This window comes from Pipistrellus kuhlii, unplaced genomic scaffold (genome assembly GCF_014108245.1).
Source record: "Pipistrellus kuhlii isolate mPipKuh1 unplaced genomic scaffold, mPipKuh1.p scaffold_m20_p_7, whole genome shotgun sequence".
Lineage (NCBI taxonomy): Eukaryota > Metazoa > Chordata > Mammalia > Chiroptera > Vespertilionidae > Pipistrellus > Pipistrellus kuhlii.
In genome coordinates, this window is record NW_023425573.1 from 67,971,093 (window position 1) to 67,991,098 (window position 20,006).

The 20,006-nt window shown below is 46.7% G+C and overlaps 1 protein-coding gene across 4 annotated transcripts in view; it reads right to left on the bottom strand.

Annotated features, from left to right (window-relative positions):
- MGAT5 (alpha-1,6-mannosylglycoprotein 6-beta-N-acetylglucosaminyltransferase) overlaps positions 1-20,006 on the bottom strand; it is a 353,237-nt gene that overhangs the window by 69,927 nt on the left and 263,304 nt on the right. For all 4 annotated transcript variants that reach the window (XM_045575220.1, XM_045575219.1, XM_036422130.2 and 1 more), the window contains one exon: positions 18,052-18,185. In XM_045575220.1, coding sequence (XP_045431176.1) covers positions 18,052-18,185 — 134 coding nt within the window. The remainder of the gene's footprint in view (positions 1-18,051; positions 18,186-20,006) is intronic.

Consider the following 20,006-nt stretch of genomic DNA (forward strand, 5'->3'; position numbering starts at 1 on the left):
ATGCTGCTCTTAATTTTGATATTTATAGTTAATCAGTTGATGTAATAGTTAATGAAATGATGTAATTACAAAACAGATAGGTGGCAACACGCCTGATATGTGATGTGCACACAGCTCACACTGTGGTGCCATAATGCATGGCCACTGTGGGGGCAGACAGGCAGCCCCACTGCTTGGCAGGCTGTTGGTCTCAGCACACTGGACAAAGAAAATGGCAGCTCTAGGTTAACAGAACCTTTGAGAAGTGGAGGTTGACCAAGAGATCTTTCAGTCTACTCTCAACTCTCCAGTGCAGTGGCTCTCAATCCTTGAATTCTTTAGAGTCATCTGGGGCAGCAGAGATCAGAAGGCTCTAAGTTTGGTTCCCCACCATCTAAACCTGTGACCCTCAGGTGCATCCAAATCTTACTGCATCCCAATCTCTGGGGCTACAGTGGTACCCATTTTTGTCAAGTTCCAGAGTGATTCCCATGCACACTGCCTTTGAAAACCATCCTTTAAGTAAGCTTATGAAAGCCGTTATCTTCCCATCAGAAATAGTGGTGGCCAACCGTGGTGACACATTATGACCATCTGGGAGCTACTATCAGGCTGACAAGGCACTGATCTAACTGGTCTGGGCACTGGGATTTCTAACAACACTCCGGGTGATTTCAAAGAGCAGCAGCACTAAGAGCTAACATTACAGATGGGGCCAGCTCATAAAGACTCTCCTAAATTCCCAAAAACATATATAACATGGGCTTAATATGCAAATAATGGTCTGCATTAGAAAATATACATTTTGGAGGGGTGGGGAAGTTAGAAGAGGTTATAGGGGGGATAAATGGTGATAGAGGAGACTTGACTTGGGGTATGAACACAAAATACAATATATAGGTGATGTATTACAGAATTGTACACCTGAAACCTATATATATTTATTAATCAATGTCATCCCAATAAATGCAATAAAAACACATTTCTAATGTGCTTTTACCATAAAAGACATATGGTCATAATTAAGCAGGGCCCAGGGAATGCAGACAGCTAAAAATCAACTTCTAAAGAACTGCAAATTTCAATGGCTGCGAGAACAAAGGCCAAGCTGACAAAAGCTGGCTGCAATGTCTGAAGCGGTAAGGACTAAGATGTGCATTTGGGAGCCCGGCAGGTTTCTGGAGAATGCATTTGTATAGAGAGCAGGAAACAACCATTCTTTCCAGGCATATCAGTGGATACCTGGAACCACAAGTCATCATAATCATGCCAAGGACATGAACTTAACCTTCCATGATTCAAGAAGAATTTAGGTCTCATTTCCACAAAAAATGACAAGCTTTTCTATTTGTGTTATCAAATTGCTAAGGTGGGTAGAGTTTCTCTGTTGCTATTGGGAGTGGGGTTCTTGGGGTGCCACTGGAATAAGACTTTCCAGAGGCCCCATGGGAGGATGAATTGGGGTAGAAAGTTTTATTTGCATGGAATTACATCCCTTAGGTTGCAAAGTCCAATTTCCTTTAAACCAGTCATGGAAGAAGCTCAGTTGGGGTCGCAGCAGAGCTAAACGCAAAGCCAGTGTCCAGAGTTTCCGTTCCCTAGTAGAGTTAAATCTGGCACAGATCAGACTAGTGCCAGTCCATTAGTCCATGGTGTGTGGGGTCCACATGGCTGTAGGCCATGTGGGCAAGTGCAGAGTGTGAGAGCCCTGAAAGCCAGGAGTCAGGCACCATGCACCAGCAGCAAGAAAACAAGAGAAGCAAGAGCAAGAGAGGGAACTCCTTTGTGCGGGAGCCTATGTATATCAGATTTCACACACATGCAGTGGCCACACTCATCCCGGCCAATGACCTGCTCCCAGGTGTGACTGGCAAGCATGCATCCTCCCTACATCAGCCAGACTTTAATGAGCATGTCCACAATATTTGGCCTTCCCTTTGTTTAAATATAACAATATCATAAGGACTTCACTGGAATTTGGGAAGGGGACATGCATAAATATATATATTTAAAGGGGAAACAAATTTCATCATTTTCAGTTTTCTTACCTTGCTTCATTTTTATTTTTTAAACTAGAGGCCCAGTACATGAAAATTCATGCACTGGGGAGAAAGGGAGGGGGGTGTCTCTCAGCCCAGCCTGCCCCCTCTCACAGAGACAGAAGGCAACCCGTTGATGCCCCCATCTCAGCCGCTCTGGGTGGCTGGGTGGCCGCCATCAAAGGCTTGCCTGCTTTTGGGGCGGCCCTGAGTGGCTGCGGGGCTGAGAGGACTGGGGAACTCCGAAGGCAGGTGCATGGTTCATGGGCTGATGCTCAACCACTAAGCCACAGCGGCCTGGGGTAGGTTCAGCCTTGCTATGCCTGCTGCCCTGGTGGGTGCCGCCATCTTATGGCTATGAGCACTGTCATCTTTGAGAGCGTGAGAGTCAATTAGCATATTCCCTCTTTATTAGATAGGATATATTTTTCTTGATTTTTAGAGAGAGTGGAAGGGGGAGAAATAGGTAAAAATATGGATGAGAGAGAAATATCATGAATTGGCTGCCTCCTACCCTCCCCCTGCTGGGTATCAAGCCTGCAACCCCAACATGTGCCCTGACTGGGAATCGAACCAGTGACCTCTTGGTTCATGGGCTGATGCTCAACAACTAAGCCACACTGGCCAGGCTCTTACCTTGTTTTATTATTGCTCAGAGAACATATCAGTATACTATATATTTATTTAGTGGTTTATTGCCTTGTTTTTCCTGAATGAAATATGAGCTCCATAAAGGCAAGCTTACAACCTCTTCACTCTTGCAGTACTAGACCTTGGAACAGTGCACAACATACAGTACACACATGTTTTGAATCCATAAAACAAGGTTCTTGCCCTCTGGAAAGTTAGAAATCGAATATAAGCCACTTGGCTGGGGTGGAGCAAAACAAAACAGCTAAATATGAGAACATCTAACCATATGCATGGCCATGAAAGCAATACTGAATGGAGACATAATCATGAAGACAATGGCTTCTGTTCAGTGTGACAGCACACCTACATTTCTCTCCCGAGGCCTCTCAGCACACCTGTCAGAACGGGTGAGCAACTGAAGCTTAGAGGAGACAGCAGGCTTGTTCAAAGCCACAGTGATGGGTGGGAGGGGGTGAAGAAGGTCTGCTTCTAATTCATGCTCTCCCCTTTCTTAACCACACCACCTAAAGCCCAGCAAGGCGAGGGGTGGGGTACCCTTGCAGTTTAATGGCATAAAGCTGATAGAGATGATTATATCCCTCAGGTTGCTAAGTCCTGCTTTTCTTTACAAAGCTAACCTAAGTGCAATCATGATAAGTCTTGGATGCTGGTGAGATGGAATAAGATAATAATAACTACACTTTATTGAGCAGCTACTATGTGCCAGAAGTGCACTACATGCATATTCCTAGTTTACTCCTCCCCACAATACTGTAAAATGAATATTATTATCCTTGTCTAACAGATGAAGTTTGAAAAAGTTGGTGAGTTAAGGGCAGGAATGAGAGAACCTGAATAAAAAATGATCCCTCGATCCCTTTCTTAGTCTAAAAATACGTCTGAATGGTAGCCTGCTGGACTTGAGCAAAGGACCCACCAGCTAATCCTTCCTGAGAACTCGGTATATGCCAGGCTCTGAATTAAGCACTTTTTTTTTAAAGAGGGGAAGGAAGAGAGAGAGAGAGAGAGAGATTTAGAAACAACAATGGTGAGAGAGAGTCACTGATTGGCTGACTCCTGCATGACCTACACTGGGGATTGAGCCTGCAACCCAGGCATGAGTCCTGAGTGGGAATTGAACAATGACCTCCAGTTCATAGGTAGATGCCCAACCATTGAGCCATGCCAGCTGAGGTAAGAACTTCTTGATCTTCACTATCTCATCTCTACACCCTATGGCCTAGATACTGTTAGTCACTCCTCTTTTACAGAAGAGAAAGCTGGGTTTAGGTGGTTAACACATGCCCAAGTGTTGAGTTGAGACTAAGTCCTGAGCCCATGGCCTAATCCCTTCACCCAGGAACATAGCTCCGCTTTCTCTTTCACTGGGAGATGTGGAGTTCCTTTAGAGCACATGTGTCAAACACAAGGCCTGCGGGCCAAATCCGTCCCGCCAGGCCTTGCAATGTGGCCCACACTGCGCTGTCATCACTGCACTCTGCTGCGTTTCCATCACAATGACAGTTTATGACTGTTCAGTAAACCATTCGACCCGCGATTTAGGCTGGATTTTAGATTTTGGCCCCTTCTCTGATTGAGTTCGACACCCCTACTTTAGAGGGATGGAATCAGGAGCATGCTCCTGTCCCCGTCACCTACCATGCACATTTCATTCTCTAACATATTGCTTGTTTCTCCTGTGGCCAGGTTGGCTGCATGCTGCCCTCAGGGAGCCCCCAGTGCAGCACTTGCTGGTAAGAGTCCCAGGCCCAGCAGAGGCAGGTCCACCCACCACTTTCCCTGGGTGTCCAGGGGCTGGTGGGCGGCCGCGCCTGATGGTTTCTCTGCATGAGATTTAATTACAGGAACTGCATATTCAGCTGGCGAAGGGGAGCCCTCGAAAGTTACAGATGTTTCCTCGGAGGGACAAGAATTCACTTACACTGAGACTTTTGTTCCTGCTCCTGAGCCGTGACTCATTGAATTTTGGGTCATGGCCAAACAATGCTTCCTTCTGATTTTATTCCTAAAAAAACCACAAACCTGGAAGGAAACACTTGACCCTGGAGACGAGTAATACTAACCAGTCATCACAAGAAAATACAATATCCAGAAGAAATGCATGCATTTCTGTAAGGCCCTAAACAAAAATTAGTAAAGTAAAAAAAAGCAAAAAAACAAAACCCAAAAAACCCCAGCAGTTTCTAAACTGGCTAATTGGACCATTGTTAACACAATAAAGCAAAAGCCTAAAAACACAAAGACGAAATTGAAAGAAGCATAAGGAGAACAGGGCCAAGAAGAGCAGGGTGAGAAGACAGAAAAGGACAGAAGGGAGAAAAGGAGGGAAGGCCACAAGTGAGGAGGAAATGAGGCAGGAGGCTCAGAGTCAGGTGGAAATAGGATATGGTGAGGACCTGGAGCGGGCAGGACTCAAAATTATCCAGTGTGGTCACCCCTGAGAGTGAGTGCCTCACAGCAGCCACAGCGCAATCCTGCTCCTGTTCCTACATGTCAGGCTCCTTACCAAGTGTTTTCATTTATACCTAGAGGCCCAATGCATGGATTCTTGCACCGGTGGGGTCCCTCAGCCTGGCCTCAGCCCTCTCACAACTAGGGACCCTTGGGAGATGTCGGACTGCCGGTTTCAGCCCAATCTCTGCAGGCTAGGCTAAAGCCTTCCATGGGTGCAAGAATCCGTGCACTGGGCCTCTAGAATGCATATAAGATCTTTGGTTACTTTCTTCCTGGTCTCCCCCTCCCTCACTTCCCTCTGAGATTCACCAGTTGGTTCCAGTTTCCATGACTGTGCATTGAGTGTCTGCCCCCAGGTGGTCCTTATTAATAGAGAATGGTCAAACGGCCATTTATGTTTTTATGCATATAGATAATAATCTCAGGAAATCCATATAACCCCGGGACCTATGTACTGATACTCTCCCCATTTTGCAGTCGGGAACATTGAAGCTCACATCAGTTATGTGTCAGGTAAAGAGCACCCAGTGAGCAAGTGGCAGACCCTGGAGATGAATCCCGGTCTGTCTCTACAGCCCATGCTCTTGACTGCTATTCCTGCCTTGAGAACTCCACAGATACCTCTATGGTCGAGTGTCCTATTCAATCTGACTGTGGAGAAGGTAAATAGAGAGACAGGAGCAGAGACTTGTTATAAAATACTAGTGACCCAGTGTATGGATTCATGCACATTGAAAGGAAATTAATTAGAAGGTGGCTGGTGAGGTAGAACTGGGTGAGACGGGCCAGACATGCCTTGGAGCCAACCTCTCACAGTTTCTCCCAGGCCGACCACACTTGGGGTGGCACTGTGGCTCAAAGGGCATCAGTGGAGTGAGTTGGGGTCCTGCAGCCTGATGGATCATGAGGCCCTGCAAGAAATCAGGCTCCCTATTCTCTGGTTCTGGGGTGCATCACCTGAGAACTGTCACTGCCATGGCACTGCAGCTCGGCAGCTTTTGTGTTGAGTGTCTGCCCCCTAGTGGTCAGTGTTTGTCATAGCCATTGGTCCTACAGTTGCTTATCCTTTTATATATATACTAGAGGCCCAATGCATAAAATTTATGCATGGTGGGGTGGGGGTGGTCCTCAGCCCAATCTGTACCCTCTCCAATCTGGAACTCCTAGAGGGATGTTTGACTGCCTGTTTAGGCCTGATTCTGGTGGGATCAGGCCTAAACAAGCAATCAGACATATATTTACAAACCAGGACTGCTGGCTCTCAACCACTCACCTGCCTGCCTTCCTGATTGACCCTAACCACTTCTGCCTGCTGCCTGATCACCTCCTAACCACTCCCCTGCTAGTCTGATCAATGTCTAACTGTTCCCCTGCCAGCCCGATTGCCCCTTATTGCCCTTCTCTGCCAACCTGGTCATCCTAACTGCCCTTCCCTGCAGGCCTGGACCCCCCAACTACCCTCCTCTGCAGGCCAACCCTCCCCCCCCCCCCAACTGCCCTTTCTTGCAGGCCTGGTCCCTCCCAACTGCCCTCTCCTGCAGGCCCGATCCCCTGCAACTGCCCTTCCCTATTGTCCTGGTCCCCCCATCTGCCCTCCCCTACAGGCCTGATCTCCCACAACTTCCCTCCCCTGAAGGCCTGGTTGTCCCCAACTACCCTCCTCTGCCAGCCTGGTCACCCCTAACTGCCCTCTCCTGCCAGCCTGGTCACCCACAACTGCCCTCCCTTGCATGCTTGGTCCCTCCAACTTCCCTCCCCTGCTGGCCTGATCGCCCACAACTGTCCTCCCCTGCTGGCCATCTTGTGGCAGCCATCTTGTGGTGGCCATCTAGTGTTCACATGGGGGCAGCCATCTTTGACCACATGGGGGTGGCCACCTTTGTGTGTTGAAGTGATGGTCAATTTGCATATTATTCTTTTATTAGATAGGACTAATGTACTAAGGCCCAATGTACTAAGATTCATGCAAGAATGGGACTTCCTTACCCTGGCTGCTGGCACTGCCTTTGCTCTGGCCAGAGCCACCTTTTCACCTTCCCACACTGCTCAGAGGCCCAAAGAGGCTGGGCTGTGTGGAATGCCTGCACCGTCACCGTAGCAATGACACAAGTGTCCCGTTCCCAGCCGCTTGGCACCTGTGTGTGCCATCTTTGTTGGGTTAATTTTCATAATCACTCCTGATTGGCTGGTGGGTGTGGTGAAGGTATGGTAAATTTGCATCTTTCTCTTTTATTAATGTAGAGTAGAGACCCGATGCATGAAGATTGTGCAAGAATGGGCCTCCCTTCCCCTGGCTGCTGGCACTGCCTTCCAGCCTTCCCATGCTGCACAGAGGCCTAGACTGGCTGGGGCGGTGCTAAATGGCTGCTTTGTCACCATGGCGAGGACATAATCATCCTGCTCTGCCCCTGGCTGCTAGGTGCCTGCATATGCAAATCAACCCAACATATTTGTTGGGTTGATTTGCATACTCACTCCTGATTGGCTGGTGGGTGTTGTGAATGTACGGTCAATTTGCATCTTTCTCTTTTATTAGTGTAGACTAGAGGCCTGGTGAATGAAATTTCTGCATGGGGGAGGGGAGTCCCTCAGCCTGGCCTGCACCCTCTAGCAATCCAGGACCCCTTGGGAATATCCGACTGCCAGTTTAGGCCCAATCCCACAGGAGTCCCTGTGGGATTGGGCCTAAACTGGGAGTCGGGCATCTCTCTCACAATCCAGGACCACTGGCTCCTAACCACTCACCTGCATGCCTGCCTGATTGCCTCTAACCCCTCTGCCTGCCTTCCTGATCACTCCTAATCTTTCTGCCTGATCGCCTCTAACCACTTGCCTGCCTAATTACTCCTAACTACCTCTGCATTGGCCCCTGCCATGGTGGTTTCGTCTGGAAGGACATCTGGAAGGTTGTTCAGCTGTCGAGTCTACTGTGTTTCCCTGAAAATAAGACATCCTCCAAAAATAAGACCTAGCGCATGGAAAGATAAGACATCCCCTGAAAATAAGACCTAGCGCAACTTTGGGAGAAAAAATTAATATAAGACACTGTTTCATTTTCGGGGAAACAGGGTAATTAGCATATTACACTTTTATTATTTTAGATAGATGAAAACAAGTTCTGCTGCCCAGACAACAGTCTCTGAGCTCACAAGCCAGCCTCAGCCACAGGATCCCCCTTTCGTTCTCCAGCTGCAAGGGCCACTAGAGCAGGACAGGAAGTTCTCCATCACGCCCATTGACAATTCTCTAGTGCAAGCTGCAAAGAACACATATTTTGGAAAGGGTGCATTTGGAGTGGAGCAGCAGTGAAACCATAATGGGCATGCTGGCTCAAGTTTCAGGCCAAAGCCAGGGAGCCCATGTGTCTGGAGGCTTCTCGTGGGGTGGGAGTGGAGAGCTGGAAGAACACCATGGTTTACACTGGGTGTAGTAGATGCCACATGAACTGTATTGGGGACTGTGTTAAGAGTTAACTTCGCGGTACCTATTTGAACATATCTGGTGGCCAGGCCAGTACAAGCAGTGGCCAATTCTCTGTAAAAGAGAAGTTAGCAGTTCTGCTCCAGAAAACAGGACTGGGGCAACAGGTGGGGGAAGGAGGACCAAATCATGAAAAAAGTTACCAGTTTGGATGGTGGGAGCATTCTAAATGAGCAGTCATGTCCGCTGGGAAGGCAGGGCCCCAGGACAAGATTTTTTACTTTGTGTCTACAATACTACCTATGCTGTACTCTACCATCCAAGTGTTGCCCACATCCTTTCATTTCCATCTCACTGTACGAATTGTACTATTCTCCAGGACACAGTGAATCCTGATTGATAGACCAATCACACTGTTGCTGGATGAGAATGAGGGACAGTTTCTCCGGATCCCTACACTCAACCACAAGCCCCTCCTGACTGTGCTATGCTTTGAGGTCACTGAGAAGAGAAAAGTATCAATCAATACAGTATCTCAGTTGTTCTTATACATCTGTGCCTAATCACAGTCAGAAAGCCATGCTTTTCAGACCATTACAAATTCCGAGGCTTTAAGTCTCCCTCTCTTCAAGAGTGAAAGTTCTCTTTTTCACTTGACCAAAACAGTCTTTCAAGACTTTCATACCTTCTTTCATCTGGCTCCTCCCCATGCTGTTCACTCTCTGGGGACCCGAGATTCTTCCATCACTCATTCCCTGGGAAGCTGCCTCCTTCTCTATGGAACAGGCTTTCCCATGCCTGGGCTTGCTCAGTGGCTTTTGTCTACAGAGCCCTTACTCTTTTCTGCTTCAGACTTTTTCCCATCCCCAAACACCATTGTTCCCCTATCCATTGCCAAACTGTTAGAGTTGGAGTAACAGTATAAAGCCTCAAGGCAAATTACAACCACAACAGCTGTGTTTACTAAGAGCCACAAATGAACTCATCCCAGGCTATTGGAGTGGCAGGCAGTGATTCAGAACCTTCTGAAAGTACCCCGCCCTCAGGATGTTCTCAGGCTGCCTCAGACTTGGGCTCTCCAGGCCAGGCCTGGCTTTTGGAGGAGACCCTGGCAGACACAAGGGATCTCTTTTCAGGCATAATACGTTAACATGTTTTCTTCTAGCAGCTGCAGTAATTTGCACTCAGCTGTTTATGCCTCTGGGAGGACTGCTGTTCACTACAGAGTAGACAACCCCTGCTAGTTCTCCGGAGGGGCACCCAGAAAATGACTCTCCAACCTCAGGCTCCTCAAAGGCCTCTGCAACCACCAGTGAAAAGGTCTGCAATTCCACCACTCCTTAGTCAAACCTTGGGATCATCAGTGACCTCTCTAAAGTCCCAGCTAACAGCAAGACATCAAGAAGTCTATGGCTCACCCCAGCAGTGGGCTCCGTTGGTTGGAGCATAGGCTGAACACTAAAAGGTTGCCTGGTGGGGGAGCATATTGGAGGCAACTCACAGATGTTTCTCCATGAGGTCAATTCTTCTCTCTTTTCCCTCTCTCTGAAATAAAATGAAAATAAGTCTACCACTCATCTCCACCTTAGGGTGGATCAATTTTTCCCTAGATGGAAGGGCTTTGTAACTTCTCAAATTCCTACACATTCTTATTTAAATGTTGGATTAAAAGGTAAGCATTCCTGAGAGAGACTACATTGGAACTAGTATCAGCTGACTGAACCCTCCCAGAGATTAATTTAGGCAACTTGGTATTTACCATGGAAATAAAAGGGTGTGTCTTTGGGTGTGGTCATGGAGCTGGTGAATTTAACAGCTGGAAGTTTAACAAGTTCCCGGTTGGAATTATGATGGGCACATTTGTTTACCACTGACCTATATTCTAAGAACCAGTGAAAGCTTTCCCGCTTTTCCCTGGAACATGGGCTGGAAATCATTGCAGCAAAACACCCCATAAATTAGTGCTGCTCTGAGGACTGGGCCAGGTTCCTGCTCAGACCCACACTAGTGTATGTAAGGAGAGTTCCTGCTCCCAGGTGGAAGGAAGTCTGAAGACTTTATTCATCATAGAAGAGCAATAAGCCCAGGCACACAATCCCAGACAGTCAACTGCCACACATTCTTCCCATCCTCCCTAACTGCCAACCCAGAGAAGGGAACCTAGTTCCAACCATAAGCGAACCTGGCAGAAGCTCTGGCAGCCCAAATCAGGGCTGGGCTGTCATGGGAAAGTGCTCCTGGGAGAGGGGCTGATCAAGGAGAACTCTCTGAGTCTCGCAGTTAGATGGCAAGTGCCGGGGCTCCTGCTGAAAAGGGGGGCTGGGTCTTCCTTTCTGACCACCCTGATGCCTCAAAACCTGACAGACTTCCAAACAGGTCATGCAAAGGATGGTTTGGCCCAGATGAAACATGGAATTCATGAGAAGATTAGACAAAAATGGTAGCCTTTTTCCTGGGCTCCCAAGTGCAGGGTTGCAAACTCAGATACCTCTGGGGTGCCAGATGGGTCCTGAAGAGCAGGCCCCCAAAGGACTGCTATCCTTGGAACCCTAACCCAACTGTGGGGCAGCCGTGACTCCGTCAGCCAATCTTTGGCATGTGAGTCCCATTTGCCACACCGTCTACATTATCAAGAGCAGCCAGAAATTTCAGCTTTGCCAAGGCACCTTCCCAATTTAACAAATATTGTGCCACCTTATAAAAAATGTTTGTGAGTTAGATTTGGTCTGTGGGATCCGAGGCAGTATCTGCTGCTTTAGGCAGAAGGCCAGGCCCTGTGAAAGAACAGTCAAATGTTTGCTTGCTACCACCAGCCCGTGGATAAGCTTTTCCTTCGGAGTGTTCCTCCTGCCCCTCTCCCTCCTGGCTCTTTCCATCACATTCCATAGTGCAGACTCTCAGGGCTGCCAGGACAATTCAGGCAGTCCAAAGTCTGCTGGCACCAGCGACTCCTCTCCCAAAGCCCTGCCAATGTCCTTCAGCCAACAGCAATGGGAGGTTAATGGCTTCCCAGGCGGCCCACCTGATCTTTGAAAGGTTGCATTACGCTTCCTGCTATCCCTTGAAAGCTCAGCGAGTTCACTAGCAGCCTATTTTCTGTCCTTTGAGGGTCATCCAGGACAAATCGGATTCCTAGTTTGTTTGCCCCCTCTTCAAAAACCTCACCCCCTCTCCTGCAGCCTCAAACAAGCTTTTCTTCCCTGGCCAGACATGACAACTTCTTCAATCAGGCTCCATAAAGCATGGCTCTGAGTCACCCCACATCCCACTTCTAATCAGGAGGCTCTAATTTGCCTGGATAAGATTAATAACTAACACAGCCATCAAAGAATACCAGGCAATGTTCTAATAGGTTTATATTTATTAACTCATGTGGTCTTCATAAAAACCTTAAAAGTAGGCTTTCTTTATTACCAGCCATTTTACAGACGAGAGGACAGAGGCAAAAGGAGCCCAAGGCACCTGCTTGTGCTTGATCACACAGCTAGCCATGGTAGAGCCAGGATGGACGTGGCCAGTCTGACTCCATAGTCTCCCACAAGCTGAGCATCAGGGAATGGAGCATGCTGGTAGGTGCTCTCAGATGGATGGGAACTACCAGTCCTCATTCTCCATGTTAGGCCTCAACTGAAGGTCCGTTATCAATTTCTGGCAGTTCCCCAAACTGTTGGCTCACATGAGCTTACTGTGAATAAACCCTTAAATATCTTTTTACACACCTGGATACTAAGCCACAGCAACCCCCTCCTCTCCTCGAGCAGCTGGTTTTATGGACTCTGCCTGGCCTGGCCCAATTACCACCCATCTGTCCTATTTCCAATGCCTCATAAAGCTTTTCTGCAGCCTTTCTTCTCTGTGCCCTTGCTCTTGAAAGAATCAGAGAAGGCCAAGAAGGAGTTTAGATTATAGAATCACAGACCTCTGGGGAGTGAAACAAAAGAACATTCAGTCCTCTGCCTTGTTTTACAGATGAGGAAAGCGAGACCAAGGGCAAATCAATTCCAAAGACAAGTTGCCAGGGAGGGTGTGGCTGGAATAGAATGTGTGGCTGGAATTAGAATCTGGGTGACGGGCTCCCACCCACAGGTCCGCCAACTGCACCAGACCATCTCAATCAGTGTTTCAAACTGAAACAGATACAGCAAGTTCTCCCTTATTGTCCACATAGGTTCTTGGGAAATGGGACTTTAAGGAAAATAATATACTAGTATAGCGAAACCAACTTTACCATTGGCTAATTATATAAATAAGAGTTATGGCATCTTTCTGGTCACAAAAAATCACCAAACTTCTAAATGAATACTCAAACCACTTCTAATATTAAACAATGAAATAAAAGTGAGTTAAACATACACTTAAGAAGGATAAATAAAACAAGATCATTCTTTTCTTGTCTACAGTTCAGGGTCATGGGTGGCCAGAGCCTCCCATCACAGGGCACTCACACAGCCACACTCATCCCAGCAGGATGTGGGCACACCAATTCACCTGATGTGCACATCTTTGGAGTGTGGGAGGACACTGAAGAACTTGAAAAAAACAAGTGGACATGGGAGAACACTCAAACCCTATACAGATAGTGGCTCTTAGAATTATTTTTCTTTTATCAAGATCAGAGCGAAAGGATGTTGAATGAACAGCCTTATTCAAGGACCTGCCGTACGATAAGGAGAAAGAGTTCTTTCTTCTATGGACAAGTAAACATCATAGGTTTAAGATGACTGAAGAAAACTTGCTGAAACAAGGACTAGTCCATAGGCTGATGAGACAGATAAAAGGGGCTGCCCAAAGATTCTCTTAAGCTCAGTGTTCATTCCTGTACATATTTGCTCATCAAACACTGACGTGCTTATGCTGCCTCCACACAAGGTTAGATTATAGTCAGCATGCAACCAACACTATTTTGGGAAAATCCTTAAGTCCTCTGGACTATAGCCTTTGGAATTTTCAAAGCCAATGATTCATCTCTGATGTTTCTCTTGGCATTTGGTTTCTCTTCTCTGTTTCTCCACCCAGGAAATGGACACTTGAATCTGGGGGAAAGCTCTGCAATGTGACTGCACTTGAGCATGTGCCAGGAATTGAGCCAGACAAAAGCCATGCACAGGTGACCAGGGCTGGTGCGGGCTGCCCTGGAGTGGCTCAGCTCTCCACAGGCACCTCTGACTCCTCCCCGGGCAAAAGCTATGTGCTTCTGCCACTGGCAATCGTGATCTCAAGAGATCATGACAAGGTCTTTTCTTTCTTTTTGTTGTTGATAATCCTCACCCAAGTATATTTTTTCCATTGCTTTTTTAGAGAGAGTGGAAGGGAGAGGGAGAGACAGAAAGAGAGAAACATCAACATGAGAGAGACAGATTGATTGGTCGCCTCCCACACGTGCCCCGACCAGGGCCAAGGATAGAGCCTGAAACTGAAGTATCAATATGTGCCCTTGAGTGGAATGGAACCCAGGACCCTTCAGTCCAAGGGCTGACACTTTTACTAAGCCAAAGTCACTCTTACTGATTGACTTTCCTTCAAAGGAAATAAACTGGGGGAGATATAGGGATCTAAATGCTCCTCTGGTTGGAACCAGAACCATTAGCTATAATCATACTGCTTTCCCAGCAAATTCAACCAAACGTACTCCAATTTCATTTTTTTTCAGAATGTATGCCCATTTCACTTATGGTGAGCTTAAATTTGGTTGATCTATAAATTATCTGGGAAGAAAAGTCTGGCCAAGCAGATTAAAGAATAAGCAGGACAACAAGATTTAACCTACTTATCAAGAGGTGTTCTTTTCAAGGATTTCAGTACATTTTTTAACTAGAGGCCCAGTTACAAAATTTGTGCATAGGTGTTGGGGGTGTTCCCTCAGCCCGGCTGCACCCTCTAGCTATCTGGGAGCCCTCAGATTACAAAGGTCTTTGGGGGGTTATTAAGGCAATATAAAACTAAGACAAGTTAATTCCTATGAGGAAATAAAATGGCATTTCTTCAAACTACTCCTCTTTCCAATTTTGCATTAATTTAAACTAAGCCCAAGTCAACCAAATTAGTGAATGAGCTAATTACATAGTTTTTAGAATGGAATTCTTTCTCCGACTCAGAGGTTACCTAGTCTGGAGACTTTCAAGATTTATTTTTAGATGGTTAAAGTAGTTGAACACTTTTTCTAGTGAACTCAGACTGGACATCCGAATCTACACCAGAGATAACTCAGAGCTACTATGGTTGGTGGGACCCATACTGGGTGGCCCCCTGACTTCCCACAGTAGCTGGACCCTGGCCAGGACTACAGGGAACATAGGTAAATAATGATCTCATCCAGGGGCTGGCAAACTTTTTGTAAAGGGATAGATGTCAAATATTTTAGACTTTGTGGGAACACATAAGTCTGCCACATATTCTTTTGTTTTAGATTCTGGTGGTTGTTTTTCATGCCTTTCAAAATGGAAAAGCCATTTTTAGCATGTAGGCCACAGGCCAAATTTGGCCCCTAAGATCATGTCTTGCCAACTTTAATGTACATTAACAGCACTGTTGAGGTTTAACTGGCACATAATAAACTGCCCATATTTAAAACATACAATTTTGTAAGTGTGCATATATGGACATGTCCTAAAGCCATCCCCACAATTAGATAGTGAGCATACTCACCTCGCTCACCCTGTCCCAGGCAACCACCCGCCTGCTTTCTGTCATTATGCATTGGTTTGAATTTTTGAGAGTTTTATATACCCAGAATCATACTCTTTTTTATGTTTTGCTCTTACACTCAGCATAATTATTTTGAGGTCCGCTGTGTTATTGTGCAATAATTCATTCCTATTTACCAATCCTTCATGCATACAAGTGAGGACACAGACTCCAGAGGTGCCCGCCCAGAAATCATGCAGGGGACAGCAGAGCTGGCCTAGAGCCCGGGTTTTCTTCCCAGGCCCCTCGCTGCTAATGTTGCCACAGGCTCTGAAAACCTCTATGGGTCTGCAAAATCTGCACAATAATGGCTCCAATCCTTTCCCTCCAATCCTCTCTTCTATGTCCCTGGGACTAGTGAGCACAGGGCAATACCCAAAGTAAAACACATTCCAAGTCATATCCTGGGATCGCCAGGTAAATCACATTTAATGAAATCAAAAGGAGACTGGCACCTGTTATGTTGGGTAAAGCAAAATCATTGATTTCTTCCATCAAAGAGCTTACAGTCTAGCAATTAAGCAGAGAGTGACAGAAAAAGGTAAATATGTGATCACAAAAGGATTAAAATTACATGAGAGGAAGAGGATGCTGTGATAGGGATGAGAAGGGGTAATTGGTTAAGAGCAGGTGTGAGAACCAGCGTGGCCCTAGAAAACTAGGGATGGGGCAGAGAAGGGCAGCCTTATCTTATCCAAGAAAAGAAGACCCCAAAACATTCATAACTAATTTATTATTTTCGTTTTCTAGGAAAATCCATAAAGCAGCCAGAAGCACCCAGGAGAAAGCTGCACTTGGTTTCAAAATGGAAGTGATACAATGTGAAGGTCAAGTTCACTGAGGCATGCAAACTATTTTCTTTGGGCGGGTGCTGAGGGGAGAAGCCACTTGCACTTTTAAAGAACCCACATCTCCCCAAACGCGTGCCACAATCCATTCATTTCACAATCAAGCTTAGAAATGGGAACACTCAATGTATCCTTATTGTTTTTTTTGTTAATCCTCACCTGAGGATATTTTTTCCAAGAGAGTGGGAGGGGAAGAGAGACAGAGGGTAGAGAGAAACATTGATGTGAGAGAGACACATTGATTGGTTGCCTCCCACATGCTCTCCCCTCCCCCAACCAGGGGCAGGGATGAACCTGCAACCAAGGTATGTATCCTTGACTAGGAATCGAACCCATGACCCTGAGGTATACAGGACAAACTCTAATCACTGAGCTACACCAGGCAGGGCTCAACATGTACTTTTTAGCACAAGTTGTGCTGAAAGTCAGCTGAGTGATGCTCTGTTAACATGGCAAATTTTGATACAAAGATGTACAAATTCATGGGAAAACTACAGATAACCTGTAGAGAGCGTATAAGTAACCATTATAGTCTAGCCTGATTTTATTTTACTTGAGAGGAGAAAATGTGGAGTAACATATGTAGGAAGAAAATCTTATTTACCAGCCCGGGCTTCAGCATCTCACGCAACATCACTAATATTTTGTGCCACATATTCCCTATTGTGGATAGTCCTGTGCTCTGCCAGATGTTTAGCAGCATTTTTGACCTTTGCCCACTAGATGGCAGAAGTACTTCCCCCACAGTCAGACCTACCACATGTCTCTTAGGGTGAAACTGCCCCGGGGAAGGGGCGGGGCAGGGGGGAGAAACTCAGAACTACAGGAAGACAGAATCCTAGCCTATATAGCAAAGAGAATTATTATCTGGAATTAAATCTGCTTCCATGGAAATGGGCCGATTTCATCATCTCTTCTGCAGTTAGCATTTTAGAACTGAAGGCCCATCACAGTGCTTTACCTTTTCTGAACATGGACCAGAAAACCCACAGCAGGGAGTCCAGACCCTGTCCATCACATGTGCTGCCTCAGTGGGCTGACTTCTAACTTCCTCAATGAGCAAGACCTGAACATATGACACCAAAGTTCCTGACCATTCAGAAAGCAATTACCTTTTATGTTTAGAAAGAAGCAGGTTTTGAACTCTTGGGAGTCTGTTTCCTCCCACACAAATACATCCTCAAAAGTAATTATGATATTCGCAGACCACCCGTAGAAAAGATACATCATGTCGATAGGTCACACTGCAATAGATTCCTTTCCTGTCTTACCTTCCCCAGATGTGCTCTGGAAACCATCCAGGAGCACCAAGGGCTTTCTGAGGCCCAATAGCCCAGCGCTTGTGGAAAACCTGGCTCAATCCGTGGCCAAGGATGTTGTTTTGTTTAAGATCTCCCTGAGCTAATCGCCCACAGTCAGTCCTGGCAGGCATTTTCCTTTCCCCGTTAATGGAAAGCTGACCAACGTGTGTGCTGACTACAGCCGAATGGATGTGAAGGCCTGCCCTCCTCAGGCAAACAGAGTGCCTGTCTTTCCATATCATCTCGCAAAAGGCAGAGACGAGACTTGGCAAAGGTCTCTGTGCAATGCTTTGCTCCGGAAAGAAACCCAGCCTCTGTGGGAACTGGCTTTCGGGAGCAAGTGCAGGATATGAAAGAGGCCGTAACGTGTCACTCCAACACACAGGGAGTGAAGGGCTGTGCTGGGCAGCACCGTGCAGAGGAGCTGGGACAGCCTTTACCAGACACTCAGACTCAGAGCAACCAAATCCCTGCACGGTCTTCTTTACTTCTAAGCAGATTAGAAGCACTGAGCACTGGGCTTGATTACTCCCTGGATCAAAGTGAAGTGAAATTAACCAACAAGAGTCTTTTCAAACAGAGAGAGAGAGAGAGAGAGAGAGAGAGAGAGAGAGAGAGAGAGAGAGAGAGAGAGAGAGAAAGAAAGAGAGAGGTGGAAACAGACTGACTCACCTTCCAGAAGTTGTCCACTTTGCCATACACGAGGGACTGGTTCTGCCTCTTGATCTCGTTGATGTGGTGGACGTCGCTGGAGTTCAGGTGCTGCTCCACCACGAAGCCCAGGAAGCTGTTGTCTGGGGTGTGAGCTGACGTGGACAGAAAAGAGCAGGGTGGTTAGGATTTAATCAGCAAGGAGCAACGACCGTTACAAATTCAATACAAGCCATCTCGCACATAACTAAACGTTTTCCTCTTACCCTGTTCTTTCTTCCCTGGGAGGGGTGAGGGATGGCTACCCTAACACATCCCCAGCAGAACTTTCACTGAGAGTAATTCTCTTCAAGGTGGATTAACCTGAGCCAAATCCTGCCTTTTTTTTTTTTTTTTTTTTAGTGGAAAACACATTTGTCTAAAAAGCATTCAGCTGTGTGCTCTCCTCTTTTCTGCTTCCTCAGAACAAGGCTACTGTCTCCTGATAGAAATGCCCTCATCCGGGCTTTACCACTAGTGACCAGAACTCTGTAGGAAGCAGGGCTGAATCAGTGGTTCTCAATAAGGTTGAGGGTGCTGTTGGGGAGCCCCCCACACTCGAGTGGGTTTGGAGACAAAACCAAACATCATCATCCCAACCCTCTAAGAATTACTAGTGAAAGAGGTAATTTAAGGGGCTGTATGAACTGATGATCGGAATGAAGAATAAAAAGGTGGAGCCCACTGAGATGTCAACCACCCCAAAGAGCCAACGACCCCAAAGACAGTGTCTAGTCTACAGGACAGACTATGGAAGAGAAGAGGCATTTTCCTCTGGACCTCTCATAATTCAAGCTCTAAAACTTCACTAGTTTAACTTGATAAGGAGAAATGCATCCCCTAACCCTCTTCAGACATTTGTCTCTTGTGCCTACAATTTTAAAATATTTTCCCCAGAAGACAACAATCAGAAAACAATTCCCTCTGGTTAAAAAGACCCTCCTCTCCTGGACATCCATTCTGTCCAGAGAAACCCCGTTTTCAAGGAGATGGCCCCACACTGTTAAATGAAGCCAGCACTCTGTCTTACTCTGACTCGCACAGAGCAGCTATAAATAACTTCAGTGAAGCCATCCTCGACATCCAGTAAAATCCACCTGGAACATATTCATTCAACATGACCTCTTCACTGGTGTGGGTGGTCAACAAACGAAGCAAGTGGATTCCTTTGTCTGGCTCGTTTTCTCAGGACACAGGAGCCCTTTTCCAGGCAGAGAACCAGCTCCGCAACCCTGAGATGGGCGAGGCAGGCACAGGGAAGGCCTAGGGATCTGAGCTCAGGGCCCTTCTCCAGAACCTGGAGTGAGAATGAAGAAGGGAGGAGGCCTGGGCCCTCTCTCTAACACCCAGAGTGAAGATGAAGGAGGGAGGAAGCCTGGGCCCTCTCTCTGACACCCAGAGTGAAGATGAAGGAAGGAGCCCTGGCGGGAAGCCTGAACTGTGGGAACAGAATGGGCTGCATAAATACTGCATTATCACCATCCAGTCTCCCAGGCTTTTGCCTAGTGGGTGTGACAGAACGAGGAGATAATGGGGTTGTGACCAGGGTGTTTCGGTGGTCTTGCCAATCTGTTATTTCATTTCTGTGTTTTTGAACAAGTGCCCAGAGGCGAGGACATTGGCTGCAGTTGGCTGGAAAGTAAATTACTGAATAAATTCTACTGCCAACAAGAGGCAATCGCTGGTGTCTTTTTTGAGGAGCTGGAGGGGAGGGAACTGAAAGCACCCGGGGTGGGAAGAGAGCCCACTTGCACTCAGAAGGCAGCTTCAAATATTTCTCTGTAAACCTTTGGTTAATTGTAAAAACTCTGAAATAGGATCTGACACCTTTGAGGTTACGTTTTTTTATCTTCAGAAAATTTATGTGGTGACCAAAGCTTCATACAGTTCAGTGATCTAGTCCCTGTGTGGGCATTTTTTTTTTTAAATGAAACAAT